Source organism: Phoca vitulina, unplaced genomic scaffold (assembly GCF_004348235.1).
Source record: "Phoca vitulina isolate PV1807 unplaced genomic scaffold, GSC_HSeal_1.0 scaffold4, whole genome shotgun sequence".
NCBI lineage: Eukaryota > Metazoa > Chordata > Mammalia > Carnivora > Phocidae > Phoca > Phoca vitulina.
In genome coordinates this window covers 33,608,966-33,627,913 of record NW_022589707.1, presented here as the reverse complement: position 1 = coordinate 33,627,913, position 18,948 = coordinate 33,608,966, and the positions used below count along the sequence as shown (strand labels likewise).

Genomic DNA, 18,948 nt, shown 5'->3' with positions numbered 1-18,948 from the left:
CTCTACCTGGGATATCCTCTGACACCATTTTATCTCATTTCTCATCTAAATTAATTCATCACCCTGGTGTATTTTAATGTTTAATGTTTCTATAATACCTGGTTTAATTTGTACACTTATTACTGTCTAAAAACCTGGAACTTGGTTTGGTGTTGGGCTAAAATAATTAGCAAATTACTGGCTCTTGGAAACATACATGTTAAAATATCATACAGAAACAGCAAATAAATACAAATAAAAAGTATTTCAGGGAATAGTTTGCTGACAATAGAATGTAACTGATCATACATTTTTCTAAGTGTCTCAGTTACTTCTCTGCCATTAACGCTGCATTATAATGATGGGATACACTAAACTATAATGAATAAATGTGGTAGGGACTCTCGTGAAATTATTTTGGGTCACCAGAAAAAGACAATTGACAGAGTCAAGTTTCTATTGTCTTTACTCCTTGAAACAGCACCTGGAAAGTGGTGCAAAAGTGGATGTCTGAACCCCAGGTTTGTATTTTTCAGGAAAGATATGTGAGCATTCCTTCTGCACCCTCCCCTCTTCAGCCCCAAACCCCTAATCCATCAGGGTCTCGTGCATGATGGGAATGCTCGGGCTGGGACTTACAACAAGATGAGACATGCCCAGTGGATTAATTTGGGTTGGTAGTTTTCCTGCATGCTATTTTGTGACCAGGAAGCTAAACCAACCACCCAAACTCAGTCCTCCTACACAGGAGAGCCACTTACGTTTGTCCTGCAGGGAATCGTGGGGCACTTCTCCCTGGGGACTCTCTTCCAAGTCTCCATAGTGTAGGACTTTGTGGTTGGGTGAAAGTCGACAGTACCAAAATTTGTCTGAGGGGAAAAAACACATACAAATTTATAAGGTAAGTGAATCTGATTTCCAAAAATATCGACATCTTTATTTCCTAAGAGTCTTGCCTAGAAGAACAAGCAATGCATTTGATTTTAGGTCTTCAGGAAGGAATGAATTCTAGAGCCCTGGGTAATAAGTCCCCTTTTGATTTTGATATTTAGTTAGCACTGTCCTGCTAACCATTCGGGAGGTCATCAAACCCTTCAGGAATAATGGCATCAGGTTTTCTGAGGTGGCAGTTTCCAGAGGGTTTATTTCATCAGTATCTATAATGACTATGGGAATTATTCCTTGTCCACGTAGGCCTGGCAAAAGTGGGGAGGGAGATGTAGAAAAACCAGCTTTCTTGGAACTCTTCTGCTTCCACATTCTTCTCCAAGATGTTAAGACTGTTGAGATAGCTGTGTGTCATATCTTAGTTGGTGCACCAGACCCCCACCTCTGAGGCTAATACACACAAATTAATCCAAGAATGAATTATTAGGATGCTAGTGATAGACGCAAGGGGTGGAATTCATGAGAAAATCATCTAAATAATTCAGGGATTTATCCAAAGAATGAGGATAGTCACAGTCATCTCCTCTCCGATTTCTAGAGTTTAGTTCTCTAAATAGACATGACTAGAAGGGAACTAAGAGATACAGTCTTCCAGTTATAAAATGAATAAGACATGGGGATGTAATGCATAGCATAGGGAATATAATTGGTAACCTTGTAACAACTTTGTATGGTGACAGATGGTTACTACATTTGTTGTGGTGATCATTTTGTAATATATAGAAGTATAGAATCACTATGTTGTATACCTGAAACTAGACAAAATTAAAAAATTAAGACAAAAACAAAGAAATAGGCATGACCAGGGCCTTAGAGTCATTCTTACAAATAACCCCCTCAACCTAACCTGCTCTGCATTCCAATGTAATAAAAATGTTTGAATAAGCCTGTGAGGTAGGAAGGAGGAGGCAAAAAACACTTTTATAGATAAAGAGCTTAAATTATGACAGCAATCTTCGTGAAGCTCTCAAGCAAGGCTGTGCTTAGATGCCTCCTCCTCCAGGAAGCCCTCTCTGATTACTACTTCTGAAGGGACTCTCCCCATCTTCTTAGCTGCCCCAACATCTTCCTTGATTATGGGGGCCCCCATGTGAAGCATCTTGGTATTTCTCATTATTTGCCACAAACCCTAGGGAATCAACTTGCCCTAGCAGGTGTACTGTGAATAATTACTGATGGAAGAGGACTCAGGATACTCATGAGCCCAGACAGTATGGAGACGCCAGGGCTCTCTAATGACAGCCCCTGTCTTCATAATGACGCTATCCCAACCCCTTGGCACAGTGCCTGGCACACAGGACTAGCACAGTTGGTGTTGGCTAAATTGATATATGAGGACCCAAGGGGACTTGGTCAAAACACTTAAGGCACGAAGGATGTATGACCTTGAAAGCATCCATGACCTGTAAGCCCCTCTGTACAGTCAGGCAGTTGGCGAAGATGGTGGCCTTGGTCAAGTCACCTCATTACTGCGTCTACAAACGTATTGTTTTCAAACTACTCTGATTAGAAAGTACTCCATAACATTGTAAGGAAAGTGGGTTCCTATCTAAAATTACCTTCACTGCAAAACTTATGTCTTAACTAGGACTCTTTTAATAGAAAAGAAAGTGTTAAAAATGGAAGGAAAACCACACAACGAACAAAGAAAACGCCCAAACTTGATCCACAAAAGCAAAATGCCTCTGTGATTCCCATCTTCCTCATCTATAAATAGGGTTTGAGAATTCTTTAATGTAGTCAGAATATGGCAATCCATATAATTTAAAAAGAATCTGAACTCTGCTGGAAAAATTTGAGAGGAAAGGAAAAGTTATTTGATGGCTAGGGTAACACCTGGCATTGCTCAATTTTCAAAATCATGTTAAATCTACACATATAACACAGGTCATTTTCCTGGGAGACTATTTCAAAGGGAGAAAATAAAGTTACTCCCTGAATAATCTACAGTCATTTCAATTAGGCAAACATGTAATCACCAGTTCTCCATGAGGAGAACACATTTGGGAATCGGACTCATGATTCACAATAGGAATTGTGAATTCCACAGGAGCAGGCGGTGCTCTGGTCGTGAGCATCAGCAGTGCTCTTGGGGGGCCTGCGGAGACTGCACAAAGCCAGCTGGAGAGATTTACTGTGAAGCTTCCTTCCCCTGATACCTCAGCGCTGGGATTTTTAGCTAAGTGGGTAACTGAAGGGTCACAGGAAGCCGGCAAGGAAGTCAGTGAGCTGTGCACTGGGACACGCTGGTCTTATTCTGAGTAAGGGCCCAACCTGTTCTTTACAGGGACCCCTCACTTCTTAAGCTGGGATAAGCTCCAGGGGTAATGGTAGTAACCTAAAACCCAAGGGCCAATATGATGCAATCAAAGATCACTCATTCTCAGGATATTGGGGGAGCATTACAAAATTTAAGTGGATCAAGCAGATATACTGTGAAGTAAAATGCACAACTTATATTTGTTTGTAAGACTTCAAAAATTTCTGCTGCATATGCTTTCAAGGGACGTTTCCTTATCCAGTGAATATTTGCAGAGTGCCCGATGCACATGGCACTCTGCTGGGTACAGCACAAATTCATCAGGGTGAAAGGCAGACATGAGAGACAGAGCCAAGAAGTTCAAGCATGAGGAGCTCCCTCGGTTCTTGGTGGCAACTGAGAGAAACATGGTGGAAACACTTGTCTCCCAGGCTTAGGAAACAGGCACAGGGACTCAGCAACTCTGAGTAGACTGCAGGGAAAAATAGGAATAGGGAAGGCCTCTTGTGCAGCGTATTCTTCCACTCAGAAACTATGAGAGGACGGTGGTTATTTATCAGGGTTCCTGGAGGCAAAGCAACCACTGTCTTCGCAAAGTTGCGGTGCATGTTTACTGAAAAGAAACACCAAAGGCCTCTCGGAACCCTGCCATATCGGTATCTGGGGCACAGCTGACGGAATTTCCTCCTACCTCTGGCTAACCCCTCTCCGGCCCTATATGAGTTTCTCTTTCTCAGGCTACTACTAAAATGGGAGAGAGCAAAAAGATCTGGATGTCATTAATGGAAGGGATTGCTCCGTTCCTTCCTCCCCATCAAACAGGAAGTCTTGGATGGATGACAGAACACTGGAGACAGGGGCTGGAAAGTCTTGGGGAGGCTGTTTTGACTCAAGCAAATGGGTGGATGCCATGACAGTATCTTCCTCAGGATGAGGGCTGGAGTCATTAGCTCTGGGAAGGTTAAGAGGATCATAACTTGTGTGTGTTTGTCTCAAAGGGGGAGCTGCTGTAGAGGACAGCTGAGCGGCCAGTTCCGAGCAACAAAACACGCCGGCTCGTTGCGTGAGACAGTTTCCATGTCAGAAGGCAGCAGCAGCTTGATTTGCAGTTTCTTTTATGGTAAGAAAAATGTGTATTTCTTTTCAAAACCCAGCATGACGTTACTAGTTCCTCAATCCCCCTGGGCAATGAATGAGTGGATTGTGTCACTAAAAGCAATTAGCAGGAAGCAGTGAGAACATTATTGAAGTTTGTTTACTAGCATTTAAAGAATAAACAGGAGTTAACATAGAGGTCTTCCAGTCAATTACGATTGTTAGCACGTTAATAGCCATTTCTTCATTCTCCAAATTCAAAAACTGACAAGATAGAGATAATTCTGTGCTTCACTTTCTCGGTCTGTCTCTGTATGAGTGCATGTGTGTGGGTGTGCATGCGTGTGTGTGTGTCTGTGTGTGTGTAGGATCAGAGAGAAAAGCTGGTTTCAGAGCTCACAAGCCTGGTAAGAAGTTCTCCAGGGCTGATTAAAGCTATTCCCAATGTCGCATAGATCATTACGGAGCTAATAACCACTGACAACTGTAATCCTTGCAGCACTGTTTGATAGAACTTTCTGCTATGACAGAAATACTCCATAGATACTTATCCAATAGTAAGAAAAGAAGTTTTAAATTTTATTTAAGTTCAATTAAATGAGCCATAGGTAGCTATATCCAACAGAAGACCGTTAGTCTTCAGCACCAAGGCTAGACGCACATTTGGGGCTGGCCAGTGGGACTGCAGGGGGGCCCAGCAAGCTGGATACTAGCTACCATGAGTGTGAAATGCTGGGAGGGTCAGTGAGGCACAGGGCACGGCAAGAACGGAGTCTTGATCGGCTCTGTCGGAGACTCAGGGGGCAAATGGCTGCTGGCCCAGGGGGCCCTGAGAGTCCTGTGTTTGGGAAGCAGGTGGCCTTTACTAAAGTAAAATCTTAGGGCACTTCTATTAGGATATTGGAGCTTTCCTAGGTTAACCTAAAATGTGCAACATCTTTAGTGTGCTCAGGTCTTTCTCCTGCCTAGGTTTGAAGCTTTCCAAGTCATAAAACACGAGCGACGCAGCAATGTTTTTAAGGGGAAATGTCTTCTTCGAAGTGATGAGATACGTCTGATGAGATTGCTCTATTGGTCCAGTATAGGAAGACAATGAATATAGATAGAGACAGAGGCCATCCTGCCTTCCAAATCTTCCTCATTTCACTGGATAATCTTTAGAACGAGAGATGGTATTCTGATTCCGAATTCTGTCTCCCTGAAGACTGCTGCTTCCTTTCACAACAGAAGATGACTCCAGAACCCCAAATCCTTTTAAAAATAGTTTGGCCTAACTGCTGCTTTGGAGTCTTACAGACCTGGGCTCCACACCTGGCCCTCACACATCAGCTAAGTAGCCTCGGCCAAGCTGTAAGAACCTTAGAGATCCCTACTCCTCTTTTGCTACGTAATGTTAATTATTATCTAAAACATTTTGGCACCCTGCACAGAGCTGGCTCACAGCTATTAGCATCTTCCTCTTTTTCCTGTTAACGGTAACCCCTCTTGTCCACTCCTGCTCGCTCCACCTTCTGAGAACAAGGATCATCTCTTATTTTGAGCTACTGGAAAGTGATTTGTCCCTGAAAATCAACTGGATTTTCTTCCTTTGAAAATATGTGTTGATTTATCCCTTTTTTTTTTAAATAAAAACGAGTTATGATAAGGTTTAATTAAATATTAAACAAAAATTTCAATCAACGGTAGAGGAAGAAACAGCCTGTTCCTAACGAGGGTTCATTTGGTTACTATGCCTGAATATACCACTTGGCTCTAGGTTTTCTGAGCGGAGACACCGAGGTAAGGTAGATCACCCTTGGCAGGGACATGGAAGCATGCTAGTTCCTCAGGGCACATGCTTTGCTCACATCCAAGTTCCAAATTAAGTCTGTCATGTTAGTGCTTAGAGAAGGTGGTTGTGTTAGTGCTTAGAGAAGGGATGCTGGCCAACAAAATGGACAACGTTTTCAATGGGAAGCAAAAGTTTCATGCTATCATTTCTTGTAATGACACTCCAATGTGTAGCCCTGGGCTCTTACCAAGACTATTCAACATGAAGGATTCTGAAAGACTCTAATCTCTGAAATATAAGGAAAACAGGGAGCAGTTCTTGATCCTGCAGATTCTCATGATGCAAATAATGGCCCTACCATAGACAACTTCTGGAATTTCATCTGAATTCGGTCCCACAGAAGCCCAGGGGACACAGAAGCAAGGCAATCTATCTCATTGTGAAGGAGTCGGAACAGGAGCCTTAGATACTCTGTGGTGGGAACAGAATGGAGTGAGGTTGGTATGTGACATCCATTGCCACTCTCCTACCTGTGTTTAAAAACCTATATTCTGAGGATCTACAAGCTAAAATTAATGCTAAATGTCACTAAATCATGTTTGACAATGTGCAAAGCACTCTACCCTTACTTACAACTGGCATCATTAGACAGATGAAGAAATAGGAACATAGAGAGATCTAGTAGGTTGCCCAAGGCCACCCAGCTAGCGAGTGGGGAAGCAGAGACTTGAATACCACTTGATGTGTCTCACGTGACTTACTGCCTCCAAGTTCTCCAATGTGACCAGAATTCCTAGAAACCCAGATCTGTGAATATCTCCATCAGTCTAACCAAGTAGCAGAGCTGTGCATGAGGCAGGGAGAATGATGGGTAGGTATTAACTTGGGTCTTCTGTCCAAACGTGGTGTGGTAAAGGACTCTGTCTGCTCCCCCGCTTTCTGGTTCTGTGGGACAGAAAGCTCTTTCCTATTATCCCCTGTACAGTTAATACTTAAATCGGCTCATCTGTATCTGACTCACTGTTGAACAAGTATTAACGGAGTATGGCTGCCATTCCTTCACAGAGTCCTTGCTCTTTAACCTGGGAGGGCACGTGGCTGTTCCCTTCTGAGAGCTCCTGTGGAAGTGCACCTCTTTCGAAGGGATTAAAATGATTTTACAGGGTCGCCTGGGGGACTCAGGTCATGATTTCAGTGTCCTGGGATCAAGCCCCACATCGTCAGGCTCTTTGCTCAGTGGGGAGCCTGCTTCTCCCTCTGCCCCTCCCCCTGCTCATGCTCTCTTTCACTCTCTCTCTCTCAAATAAATAAATAAAATCTTTTTAAAAAATGACTTTATGTCATGTCCTCATTAATCTGTGTAAATCTAAGTGGAATGTTTCTATGGGGTGATAGGAAACCAATTTCATCACAGTCTGCTTTGAATCCCTACTTTTATGCACGCAGATCTAGTCACCAGATTTTAAATCCATTTACCAAACACCAAAAGGTCTTCCTTTCTGCACCCAGAAGGATAATTTTATATTAAATACAGATGGCCAGGCTCCCTAGGGAGCTTAATTAATAAATTTATAATCTAGGTGCTAATATTTTTTGTTCATTAGGTAATTCGTTTTTAGAAAACGGGAAAAATTTGCAAATAATGGGCTGATACTTCTTTAGCCAAAAGACTGTCATTATTATATCTAGAAACAGGATTATTCTAGTAGAATCTTATCCATTTCAGCCTAGAAAGGGAAGAAGACTTGTAGTAAAGTAGACCAGAGGGTTAAGTTGAGTTCTTTGAATTACGTTCTGGAGGATTCTAGCTAGACATCAGTGGAGGCACTGGATGGTATAAATCCATGTGCCATCTTCTCCCTCCTCCTCCCACTTTTATGTCCTTTGCCCAATGCCAAGTAAATAAAAACTTTATAAATCATTTTATGGGAGCAGCATGTCCCGACTACTGATTTTTCCAAAGGTGATGAAGAGATCAAGCATAGAATCGACTATCTGGCTAACTGAGCTAAGAGATCATCTAGTCCAATTCTCCCACTTATTAGATGGGAAATTGTAGCCCTGAGAGATTACGTGTCTGCCTAAAGGCACTCAGTTGGTTACTTAGAGTTGTGAAGCCGAGAGTCAAGTCTACTCACTCCCAGCTCATTGCTCTTTTCCTACATAACCTCCTAGAAGAGTAGCTGCTACCTTTTGTGGTAGCTTTCTCAGAGCTACATTCATGATCACCTTCCCTCCTCACACTAACTTCAGGACACAGGCATTGTTATCCCCATTTCTTTTTCTTTTTCTTTTTTCTTTTTGAGAGAGAGAGCGAGAGCGAGCACAAGCAGGGGGAACTAGGCAGAGGAGGAAGCAGGCTCCCCTCTGAGCAGAGAGCCCAATGTGGGGCTTGATCCCAGGATCCTGGGATCATGACCTGATCCGAAGGCAGACGCTTAACCGACTGAGCCACCCAGGTGTCCTGTTATCCCCATTTTTGATGGGGAGACTGCCCACGGTCACACAGCTGGTCAGGGGGAGAGGTGGGAGTGCACCCATTTCATCCTGCCCCAGGGCTCTTGTCCTCACCATCATGCCACACTATCTTCTGGAAAAGCATTTGCCCTGATGACGATGCCCCATGCAAGGAATGCGGTGAGAAAGGAAGGAGCTCCCTCTTTGGCTGCTCTCCCAATGGAGCCTTTCTCAGTCCCAGCTGGAACTCAGCTCTTATCATCATTCTGCCCATGGTCCTTTCCCCTGAGGCCCCTTTTGAAGCTCAGTGCCATAGCTTGCCATCCTCTGGGAACAACCTATACTTTCATTTCTCAAGGAAGTTCTGCCTTTGGAAGTTCCTTAATATGATTTTTAACTGTAATATCTGAAATTGTTTGAATTTACTCAATATTCAGCACAAAGCCATTAAAGAAAATAGCCAGGGGGACGGGCTTGGCATAAACATGAAATGATATTTGTCATTAGTGGGTGAGCTCTGTGTCTGAGCAGAGCATCCACTGGTTTTCAAAAATATCTGCCAGAGTTTCTCCTGGGCCATAACTGGTGTTTTTCTTGGTAGAGTTGCTACTGCTTATGCTTGCTCCTGGTTGTCCCTCAATCTCGTCACTCTCCCCAGATCTTATCTTTAGTTTTAGTTTCTGACTGTTTGTTTATAGGACAGTATGATATGAATCCTGTGACTTTGCAATCAGCAGCCTGTCAAGAGAAGAAGAAAGCAATCAAAAAACTTCACTTCCCTGACTGAGAAAGAGCAGAAAGTGCCTCCTGTCTATTGGAACTAGTCTAATGGCACCCATTCTGACATGGTATTTTGGGATTAAAGTTCACTGAGACAATTCAGAAGTTCTTCTTGCAAGATTATGAAAACTGATTCTATCCTACCTTGGTTCACTGTTACTTAAATCTCCAGATAAAGTAATTTTCACCTAGAAGGGAATCAGTGTGGGGATTTGAGAATTAGGGCCATCCATGCTGAAATTTCCAAAATCAAATCCAGCTGTGGGTACCAGCTCTCCTGACACCAGAGGGAGTCATTAACAGTAAGGGTCATAAAAAAAAAAAAAAAAAAAATTAAGATAAAATAAAAATAAAATGAAAGTAAAGGCCATAGAGTTGCTGGAGTATGAATCCTTGCTCTTCTGCAACTTTGGGCACTTAGTTAGCTCCTCAGGGTCTCAGTTTCCTTATCTGTGAAGTGGGTATAACCACAGGGTTACCCAGGGTTACCAGGAGGAGGAAATGCATTAAAATAAGTAAAAGGAGAGCCTGGTACATGGTAAGCTCTCAATACATGTTGGCTGTTCTTGAACACCCACTAGTAGACTTGTGGCACTAAATAGCTCAGGTGGCTTTTCAATTCCATGGGTCTTCTGGTAATTCTTTGATTTTCCCTGGGTGCACATGGGGAGTCAGAACTTACCCGGACTGCTATTCCTGTTCGGAGTCCAATGCTGCAAGGCCTACCCTTAAGCCGGCACCCATGCCCCATGACTCCCCAGGGGAGCAGGCCACCGTTCACCCTCGCCGGGACACAGTGCCCCAGACACAATACCTTGCCTCCGCCGGCAGTTGAGTTTCCTAAAGCAGGTCCCTTCCACGAGGCGGTTCAGGCGTTGCTGTTTGATCAGCTCCAAGATTTCTGGTTGAATCTTCTCCTTCAGTTCCCTGTGAAGAACACACATGCATTGCACGGCATGCCTTGAGAACAGCGCCTGGTTGAAAGGGCATCGTGGGCAGATGGGGCAGCGAAGTGCAAGCCGCATCTTTCCACGACCATCCCAACACCTCCCAAGGTGGTGCTTTAGAGGATTATTTATTAAGAGTTAGTGGACAGGTTGATCTGTTAAAACAACACTATAGATTCTCTGACATTTACAGAATACCCACCAAAGCACCAGCCACTTCCGTGATGTTTTGCTATACCAAAGCCTCCCGAGAAGTTTCTTCCCTTGTTTCACAAAGCCACAGATATAAACTCATGCAGAAACTCACTTGGCTTTGCCAAGACAATAAATCTTTGGTCACACTTCCACCCCTATAGCAGGTAAACTCCCAGACTACATTTGTGATCTGACCAAAGAGCAATACTGGGCAGCCATGTAATTACTAATTCCATGGCAAACTGCAGGACCACATTTTGCTTTCTACTCTATCACTTACAAATGGGAGCAACATATCATCCCTGATTCTAGCCCACAGAGCTGGGGATAATGATAGGATAAATTAGGGATTATTTGCATCTTGAGTCAGGCTAATACAATATAACTTAGTTTTAGATGCACTATGCCTTAAAGATATCAGGACAGAGTACAATGTTTTTTAAATATCTTTTTTTCTAAGAAGATTTTATTTATTTATTTGAGAGAGAGAGAGAGAGAGCAGGGGGAGGAGCAGAGGGAGAGGGACAAGCTGACTCCTGGCTGAGCACGAGCCCAACTCGGGGCTCCATCCCACGACCCTGAGATCATGACCTGAGCTGAAATCAAGAGTCGGACGCTTAATCCACTGAGACATGCAGGCGCCCCAAGAGAATAGTTTTGTTTTTTTTTTTAATCATGTGAAGTTTTATGGAGTGCTCTAGCATTTGCGTCTAGGAAAGCTAGAGCTGTTCTGGCTGATGCTGGACAGGGAGAGCCCTCAGGAGTGGTGAAGTACTGATTAGAACGTAGACCTAGAACTTGGAAGACTAGGGTTTCAATCTAGACTCTGCCCATGACTTGCATTTCATGTAGCTCATCTAAGTCTCAGTTTTCCCACCTGTGAAATGGGGATACGAACATTTTGTGGGAAAACGCTGTGATTCCCAAAGGAGACAGTGTAAGTGCAAGTGCTCTACGAGCCGCCTGGGCAGGAACGCGAGGTTATTACTGAATTTGCTTTGATGATACTCTCTCCTTCCCTCAGGCCAACTCTCCATACGCCCACATTTCACTGTAGTCATGGCTCACATGTCTGTCAGCTTCCACCTCAATTCTGGACCTGCTCCGACTACAGACAGGCTGTCTTCACAGGGTGATTGGCTCATGGGTGGGGAAGGCACTCACGCTTGGGAAGTGCCTGCTTTGAGTCGGGTAGTGGGACTATCCGATTTTAGCTCAGTTAACATCCCCTTCTCGCTCCCCCTCAAAAACCTCCAAGTTTTGGGAACACGTAGTAGTGTTATTAATACGTAGGTATTATTATTTCTATTTTACAGGTGGGGAAACAGCTCATAGAGGTTAAGTGTGGAACTCAATCTTCTGCATACAAACTGCTTCTATTTACATGTGAGATAAAGAGAATTAAAAAGTCACATCAAAGGATCTGGCCCTCTAATGAGGTGTGCTAGTACTCTGCTAATACATATTTTAAACTCCAATGGCTTTAAACCTCCTGTCATTTGATACCATTGCAACTGAACATTTATAAAGCATAATATGGAGATTGAGTCCTAAGAACACAGCTTGGTACCTTTGTAAAGCTCTCCTGCGCAGACCTCCAGGGTCTCATCTCGGCCTTTCAGATGACTAAAACTATTTATTATCAGTGTTCAGCTTTTGTAAAATGGACTTAGTATACTGCAGCTTTGATGAACCCTGCTCTGAATGGGAGAAAAAGGTGGGGGGAAATGCCAGGGCAGCCACATGCAACAATAAATCACCGCTCCTGACTTCCAAGCCAGGGCGATGGGGCAGAGAGGATGAAATGGCACTAAGGGATCGAGAGGTCACTGGAGAAAGGGTTTGGGAATCTCATTGATTCTTAGGTTGCGATGTATCTTTAAATAATAGTTTTAGTAGGCTAGAGTTCAATTATTAAAATGGAGATAAAGATGCAGGGAAGAGAACCAAAAGGAGGAAATAATTGAAAGTACTTCCGAGTCATTTTAGTCGATGATTTATGACATCTTAGTGTAAGACCCAGACATGCGCATGGTGACACACTCCATTATGGAAACGTCTCCTGGGGAGATATTTCCAGAGTGAGTGAATCCACTGCAGCAAGAATTAGCCATTCCTTGTTGTGAACCCCAAAGGCCTCTAAAACATGACTGGGCAATGACAAAAAGAGGACAACTTTTCTTTTTTTCTAAGTGATTTCCTCTTCTTTTCATGCAAATGGGCCCACTTGCTATAAAATTCACTCATATTAGGAAAACATATATAACACCTACATGGTGTGTCTGTGGATGAGGTTGGACCTCAGTGTAATGCATTATGGACTGCAGTTGGGGATAGAGATTCTCAGCTTGGGGTCAACGAGGCCAAGGTCATGGGTTCACTGCCCTCGTTTTGATAGATATTCTTCTAATTCTGTCTAAAGGCCTTGTAAATAAATAAAAGAAGGAAGATTAAAGGGGGTAGGGTGAATGAGTGTGTGAAGAGCAATTCCAGGTCCAGCATCGTTTCTGGGAGACAATCCCAGGTCCAAGGCCAGCAGCGAGGCCAGTGCCACATACAGAAGACAGACAGCCCCGCTAGACCAGTGAGCTGCCTCCTGGCCCTGCGGTCTGCCCCACTGAGCTGCTACTCGGTGTCCGCCTAGAACAGAGGGTGGCACGCATTTCCTGTAAGGGCCAGACAATAAATATTTCAGGCTCTCAGGGCCATAGCTGTCTATGGCAACTACTCAGCTCTGCCGCAGGAGAGTGGAAGCAGTCAACGAACGGTATGTAAACACACGAGTGTGGCTGTGTTCCAATAAACCTCCAATTACAGAAGCAGGTAGTGAGCTGGATTTGCCTCAAGAGCCATCTATACTTTGCCGACCCCTGATCTAAAAGGGTTCTGTGAAGACTTTGGGTGTGCTGAGGGACAGTGTCTATTTCATGGAAATGGATCTGTCTTGACAACCGGAGGGCCTCCAAATTCAGTCCTTGTATTTCTTCTGTTCTTTATATTATAGACTCATGACTTTGAATATCAACTTTATGCTGACAGCTTCCCAAATTTATATTTCCAACCCGGACCTTTCAGCTGAACTCCAAATTCGTCAAACCAACTGTGAGACATGCCAAATGTGGATGTCTCACGGACACCTCAAACTTGACAGGTCCAAAGCTGAACTCCTGACCCCCTGTCTCGACCTGCTCTACTCCTTCTCGCCTTTGGCTGTTCAGCTCAAACAAAACTGTGAACTCCTCCTTGACTCCTCTCTTTCTCTTATTCAATCAATCAGGAAATATCATTGTTTCTTATCTTCAAAATCTATCTAATCTATAGTAGAGACTTGAATCACTTCGAATCATCTCTCGCTTGGGTTATTGAAATAACTTCCTTACTGATCTCCCTGCTTCCAGACTTGCCTCCCTGGAGTCTATTCCCACTACAGTAGCAAGAGGGATCATTTAGAAACCTGAGTCAGAGCACATTAATCCTCTGCTCAAAACCCTCCAATGGCTCCCCAACAAGGCCCTCCATCATCAACTCCCAGCCACTTTTCTGGACTCACCTCCTATTGCTTTCCTCCTTGCTTAGTCTTCTTCAGCCACAGTGGCCTTCTTATTTATTGAACACCCGGACCCACTCCTACCTCAGGGCCTTTGCACTGGTGTTTCTCTCTGCTGGAATACCCTTCTCTTAAATATACGCATGGCCTGCTCCCTTAGTCCCTTAAACATCTTAACTCAAATGTTACCATCCCAACTAGAGGGACCTACTCTGACCACATTACTTAAGGCTGCCAGCTCTCCATTTCCCTTATTCTGCTTTATATTTCCATTGCCATTATCCTCTTTTAACATGCTATAATCTTATTTACTATGTTTATTGTCTGTGTCTCCCCACTAAAATACAATCATTGCAGGGCGAGAATTGCATCTGTCCTCTTCACTGCTAAATCACCAATACACAGAACAGTACCTGGTACGTGGCAGGCATTTGATAAGCATTTGTCAAGTGCACTGGACACTGAAAACTGTGTAACTGACCAGACCATCCTGCTGGCATTTGCTGAGAGAAGGCCCTGCACAAAGCTTGTGGCCAATATTTAGTGAGGAGGCAGATAGGCAGGGTAGGCATTAGCCTGATTTCTGGCCCCGTTTTTACTTTTCCTTTCTCACTATACTTCCACTGTACCTTCTGAGATAAGGCGAGGCATACACAAATACAGTCATAGTGTCAGTTTTACCACTAACATATCAACAGTGTGACAACATGTCCCATTCTGGTTATCAGCTAATGATAAGAGGGACCATTTCTCTGAGTGGATATTATGTGCCAGGCATATATCCTAAGTGCTTTTCAGGCACTACATCATGGAATCTTCACAACCGTGCAATGATGTGGATACTTTAATCATTTTCTTTTTTAGACCTTAGAAAAACAGGCTTAGAATGGGTTACGTAACTTGTCTAAAGAGCCACATGTCCAAGTAGTGGCCTTGGAGTCTGAGCCCAGATTGGTTAGGTCCCTGGGTGTGGATTTTCTACCTTTTGCTACTATGCTTCACTGGTGTTTATCCTTACATCTCTCCTTCCCCACCCAGTGTAGTGTTAAATGACCTGGTTTTGGACTATTCAAGTTTTTTATATCCATTAACTTGGATTAGTTGTGTGGAGGGACTTATCTTCCCTGTAAAGTCATGCTAAGTGGAAAGTAACAAATACCTCCTCTCTGAAATAATCGGTCAAGAGCTAAGAAATACAACAAAGCTTCTTCAACCCACTGAATATTCCCCCCAAATATTTGCTCACACAGAGTGTGCATTTTTGTACTCAGGAAACATAAATGGGTTATAATAATGGGACGCGTGCCTCAAAGGCTCTCTGGGGCACTTGGGTTTGCTACCAAGCTGTGTGTGGCAGGCACAGAGGGAGCCAGGCCGTGGGGGGAGCACTATGGTGGTCAAGAGGCTGGTGAGGGTATGGCCAGTAGGGTTCTGTACCAGCGGGCAAGCCCCAGCCAAGTCACTGTCCCAGTCTGCACACTGAGAAGCTGGAACCTTAAAGGTGCTTTTCAGTTCTCAATTTAGAATATCCTAACTCCCGAGCTTGGGGGAGATGTGACTCCGTGTGCTCTCATGACAACCCCCGCCTTTGTTTCCTCCACTCAAGCACAGTCTCTGTTAACCCTCCCACCCAAATTTTACAACCTGGGAGAGTGGGGTGGGGCGGGGCAAGTGTCTCTGGTTCTCTGTCCGTCCGCAGCACAGGGCCCGGCAGGCAGGAGTCACTCGAGACATATTTGTTAAATGAATGAGTGAACGAATGCAGACCATCATGCATGGGCTGTCCCTTTCTGTTGACGTGGATTTGTCCTGTGAGCCGTGTCGGCAGCCTTTAGGCTTTATCCAATCCTGCAGTGAGTTCCTGTCTAGCAGGTCATTCTAACAGACAAAACATCCCTGGACGAGCAGCTGGAGGCTGGCTCCCACCTGCCCGTTTCAGAGGCTGGGATAAGGATCAGGCTGGCCCATGGCCCCCTTAAATGCTATAGTTTCTAACAAGCCCTTATTGCAACTATGGCAAGGGCCCCAGTGAGGCATGGTGCTTTTCAGTCCCGTGGCCAAATGATGATACCAAACGGACATACATACAGAAGATTTCCTTTATATTTGCATTGCTTCTCCTCACATAATAAATGCAAACATAAGGGCCTCTTATAATCAAGGGAAAACGCCAGAATGTCATGGGCAGAGCCTCAGGAAATAAAGGTATGAAGCCAAAACAGGAGCAAAGTGTTCACACTTCACATGCAGTTAACATTCTTGCTTAGACTAAAGTCATGGTCAAACAATAATTTGGGATCCCTCGCCCTTGACTGAAGTGGTTTCTCAAGTCTCCCTTTAGGTTTTAAGAACTGCTGTGAAAAGCATAACGAAGTCTCTGTGTGTTTGCGCATCTGCTGAAACAAACCTTAGGGAATCCAACATTTTGGTGCTGTAGGCCCTGTGATGGGACGAGGTGCTGCTGTCCCTCTCCGCAAGTAAGAAACCGTATCCCTGAGGAGGCAAGCATTTATCGGAAGGGCTTTCTGTTTGGCATTTCTAGCTGTACCTTCTGGCTGAGGACCAGCCCAAGGCCCAGCAGTGCTTGCTGCAGAGCTGGCTGGCGCTCAATGCAAGTACAAGTCAGGTCTCACTGTGACGAAAGTCAAAGACGCCCAGGAAGCATTCCCGCCCTGCTGTCCAGCTTCACCCTCACTCAAGTCTGCACTTCTGCTCCGCAGCCTCTGACTGTGCCTCCCAGGGCCTGAGAGCAAGCACGCGTGAGGGAGCTGCGGACCTGTGAACTTTTTAAAACCACATCTTAGTCCTGCACTTCGCAAAGGAGCTCTGCTGGGGTGGACAAAGCATGAGCTGAGGGATCTGTGGGCTGGAGCTCAAGTCCCGGCTCCTCCCCTCTTTCTGGACTATTCCTGCTCCTTGAATGGGAATAAGACCTACCTACTTCATTCACATGGATGTGAGGAAATGAAACAGCAGGAGGGGCTGCTTTGCAAATTGCCAAGCACTAAAAATGTCAAATATATGAGAGTAATGGACAGAAAGAGGGGCAGAAAGAAAACGAATCAGAAACAGAGAGAGATGGGGTTCATGTCATAGTGACACCTGTGTTCTAAGTCAGCTTCATAACCAAAGTTCAGAAGAAGCTGTGTCTAGTCTTCTGAGGGAGGAATGAGAATACATTTCACACACTTTCCTTACCCCCACCTCTTCTCCTGTTTCCTTCCCTATAAATTATAAGGGTAACAGAACTGACCTAGCTCTTAGAAAAGGACAAGGGAAGATAAATAGGCCAGTTCTAAGAAAAGACGGAGCAAACCAAACAGTCTTCATTGGAGGTTCAGAACATCCTAAAGATGGAGGTACGCGAAATGACAACTGTCGCAAGGGGCACCTGCTGCAAAGTCCTATAAGCAGGGGCCCTGCTGCTCTCGGACTCGGGCCTATGGGCTGATAGTCATGGGGGCGATGCAAGGGGCTCCAGGGCGAGGCAAAGCTGATGGATGGGGCAGGGGCAAGTGAATCTCTCTCTTCCTCTCCATCTCCCTTCCACTCACCACTTGAACATTCATATTGCCTGAATTACCAGTGGGCTTTGTTCTGGCTGGGCAGAGCATCTTCCACTCAAAGGCACCCACCAAGAAATAGCTTCCCAGAGAAAAAATATTTGTTCCACGTGTTAGGAAAGGTCCCCCCACTTTTCAGCTACAAATTTTCAGGGGACTCATCAGTAACCAGGCCTCTTCCTGGCTTAGGTCCTGCTGCCAACAGCACCTGTCCCTGCCTTCCCCTCGGCCGCCCCTGCACCGCCTTCCTTGGGGAGCTGCTGAGACTTCATGAACCGAACTGAGGTCTTCCCGAGTGTCTTTTGTTGGCCTTCTGCAAACAGCTCACAACATGGCCCACTGCACTGTGTGTGATCGGCCTTCAGACCAGAAATGATGGGTCAGAGCTTCCGAGGAGACAGAGCTCAGGGGTTACTTACAAAATCGGGCGAGACTGGAAATCTTCCTGGTTCATCCTCTCAGACTGGCGGATTTTCAGGATCTCAGTGTAGCTCAGGTTCTGCAGTTTGCACTTGAACTGGTCCAGGGAGCTAGGCTTGGTTGTAAGAGCTCTCATAACCTGCTCCTTCACCACCTGCATTACCTGTAGATGAAAGGAAGACCGTAACTTTCCTGGGGGGTTGTCCTTGCCCATTTGGAAAGATCTTCTAGAGTGAACGGCTCCCTGCCTCCCTGCTCCCTACCCCCCTGCTTCCCTTCCCCTGCGCTCTCTGCCCAAACCTTGAGGGTACTCTTCCAAAGAGTAAACTACCATAATGTACATCTTCCACTTTCTCTTGTGCTGCTGGAACCACAAGGAAGGAGATGGATTGACGAAGTTGGAATTGGGTGGCAGGAGGCCTGGCTGGGAGGAGTGCTCCATTTGCTCAACATATTACGGGACCACTGCTGAAGCGACATTGTGCACAGTGCAAACTTCAAAAGTGAAAGGAGTCCAAGCAACAGCTAGGAGGCTGAATCACTGCTATTTTTTCCAGAAGAAGATCGCTGAGACACAATTAACTGTGGATGTCTGGTTGGCACTGGTTCAAACAAACATGAAATGATACCCACACTCGCCCCTCCGAGAATGCTTTCCCCGTGTAGTGAAGGCCTGAGTGTTCATACACATAAGGGATCTGAAACTGTGTGTGTGCTGTTGCCTTCTTGAGCCAGGCACTAAAAAGGAGGTCTATTTAATAGAACAGACATATGCCATTGGATGCCTCAAGAAAAAAAGAATATGGTAATGTGCTGCCTAAGGACAGGGTCCAGCCCACAAGGAGGCAATTAAGCATTGCCTCTATTAATGTGGATTCGTCTTCATCAGAATTTATAAAGCAGGAAAAGACCAGAAAAGACACAGAGACATCCAAGAGACGTGTAGTAATCTTCCTGCTTCTTTTTTTTTTAATCCTCCACTGCAG

At 44.8% G+C, this 18,948-nt stretch overlaps 1 protein-coding gene across 8 annotated transcripts in view; it reads right to left on the bottom strand.

Annotated features, from left to right (window-relative positions):
* The window catches only part of ELMO1 (engulfment and cell motility 1), a 514,971-nt gene that overhangs the window by 23,245 nt on the left and 472,778 nt on the right, over window positions 1–18,948 (bottom strand). For all 8 annotated transcript variants that reach the window (XM_032401761.1, XM_032401766.1, XM_032401767.1 and 5 more), the window contains 3 exons: window positions 17,962–18,125; window positions 10,105–10,217; window positions 741–848 (listed from right to left, as the gene is read on the bottom strand). In XM_032401761.1, the coding sequence (XP_032257652.1) occupies window positions 741–848; window positions 10,105–10,217; window positions 17,962–18,125 (385 nt within the window). The remainder of the gene's footprint in view (window positions 1–740; window positions 849–10,104; window positions 10,218–17,961; window positions 18,126–18,948) is intronic.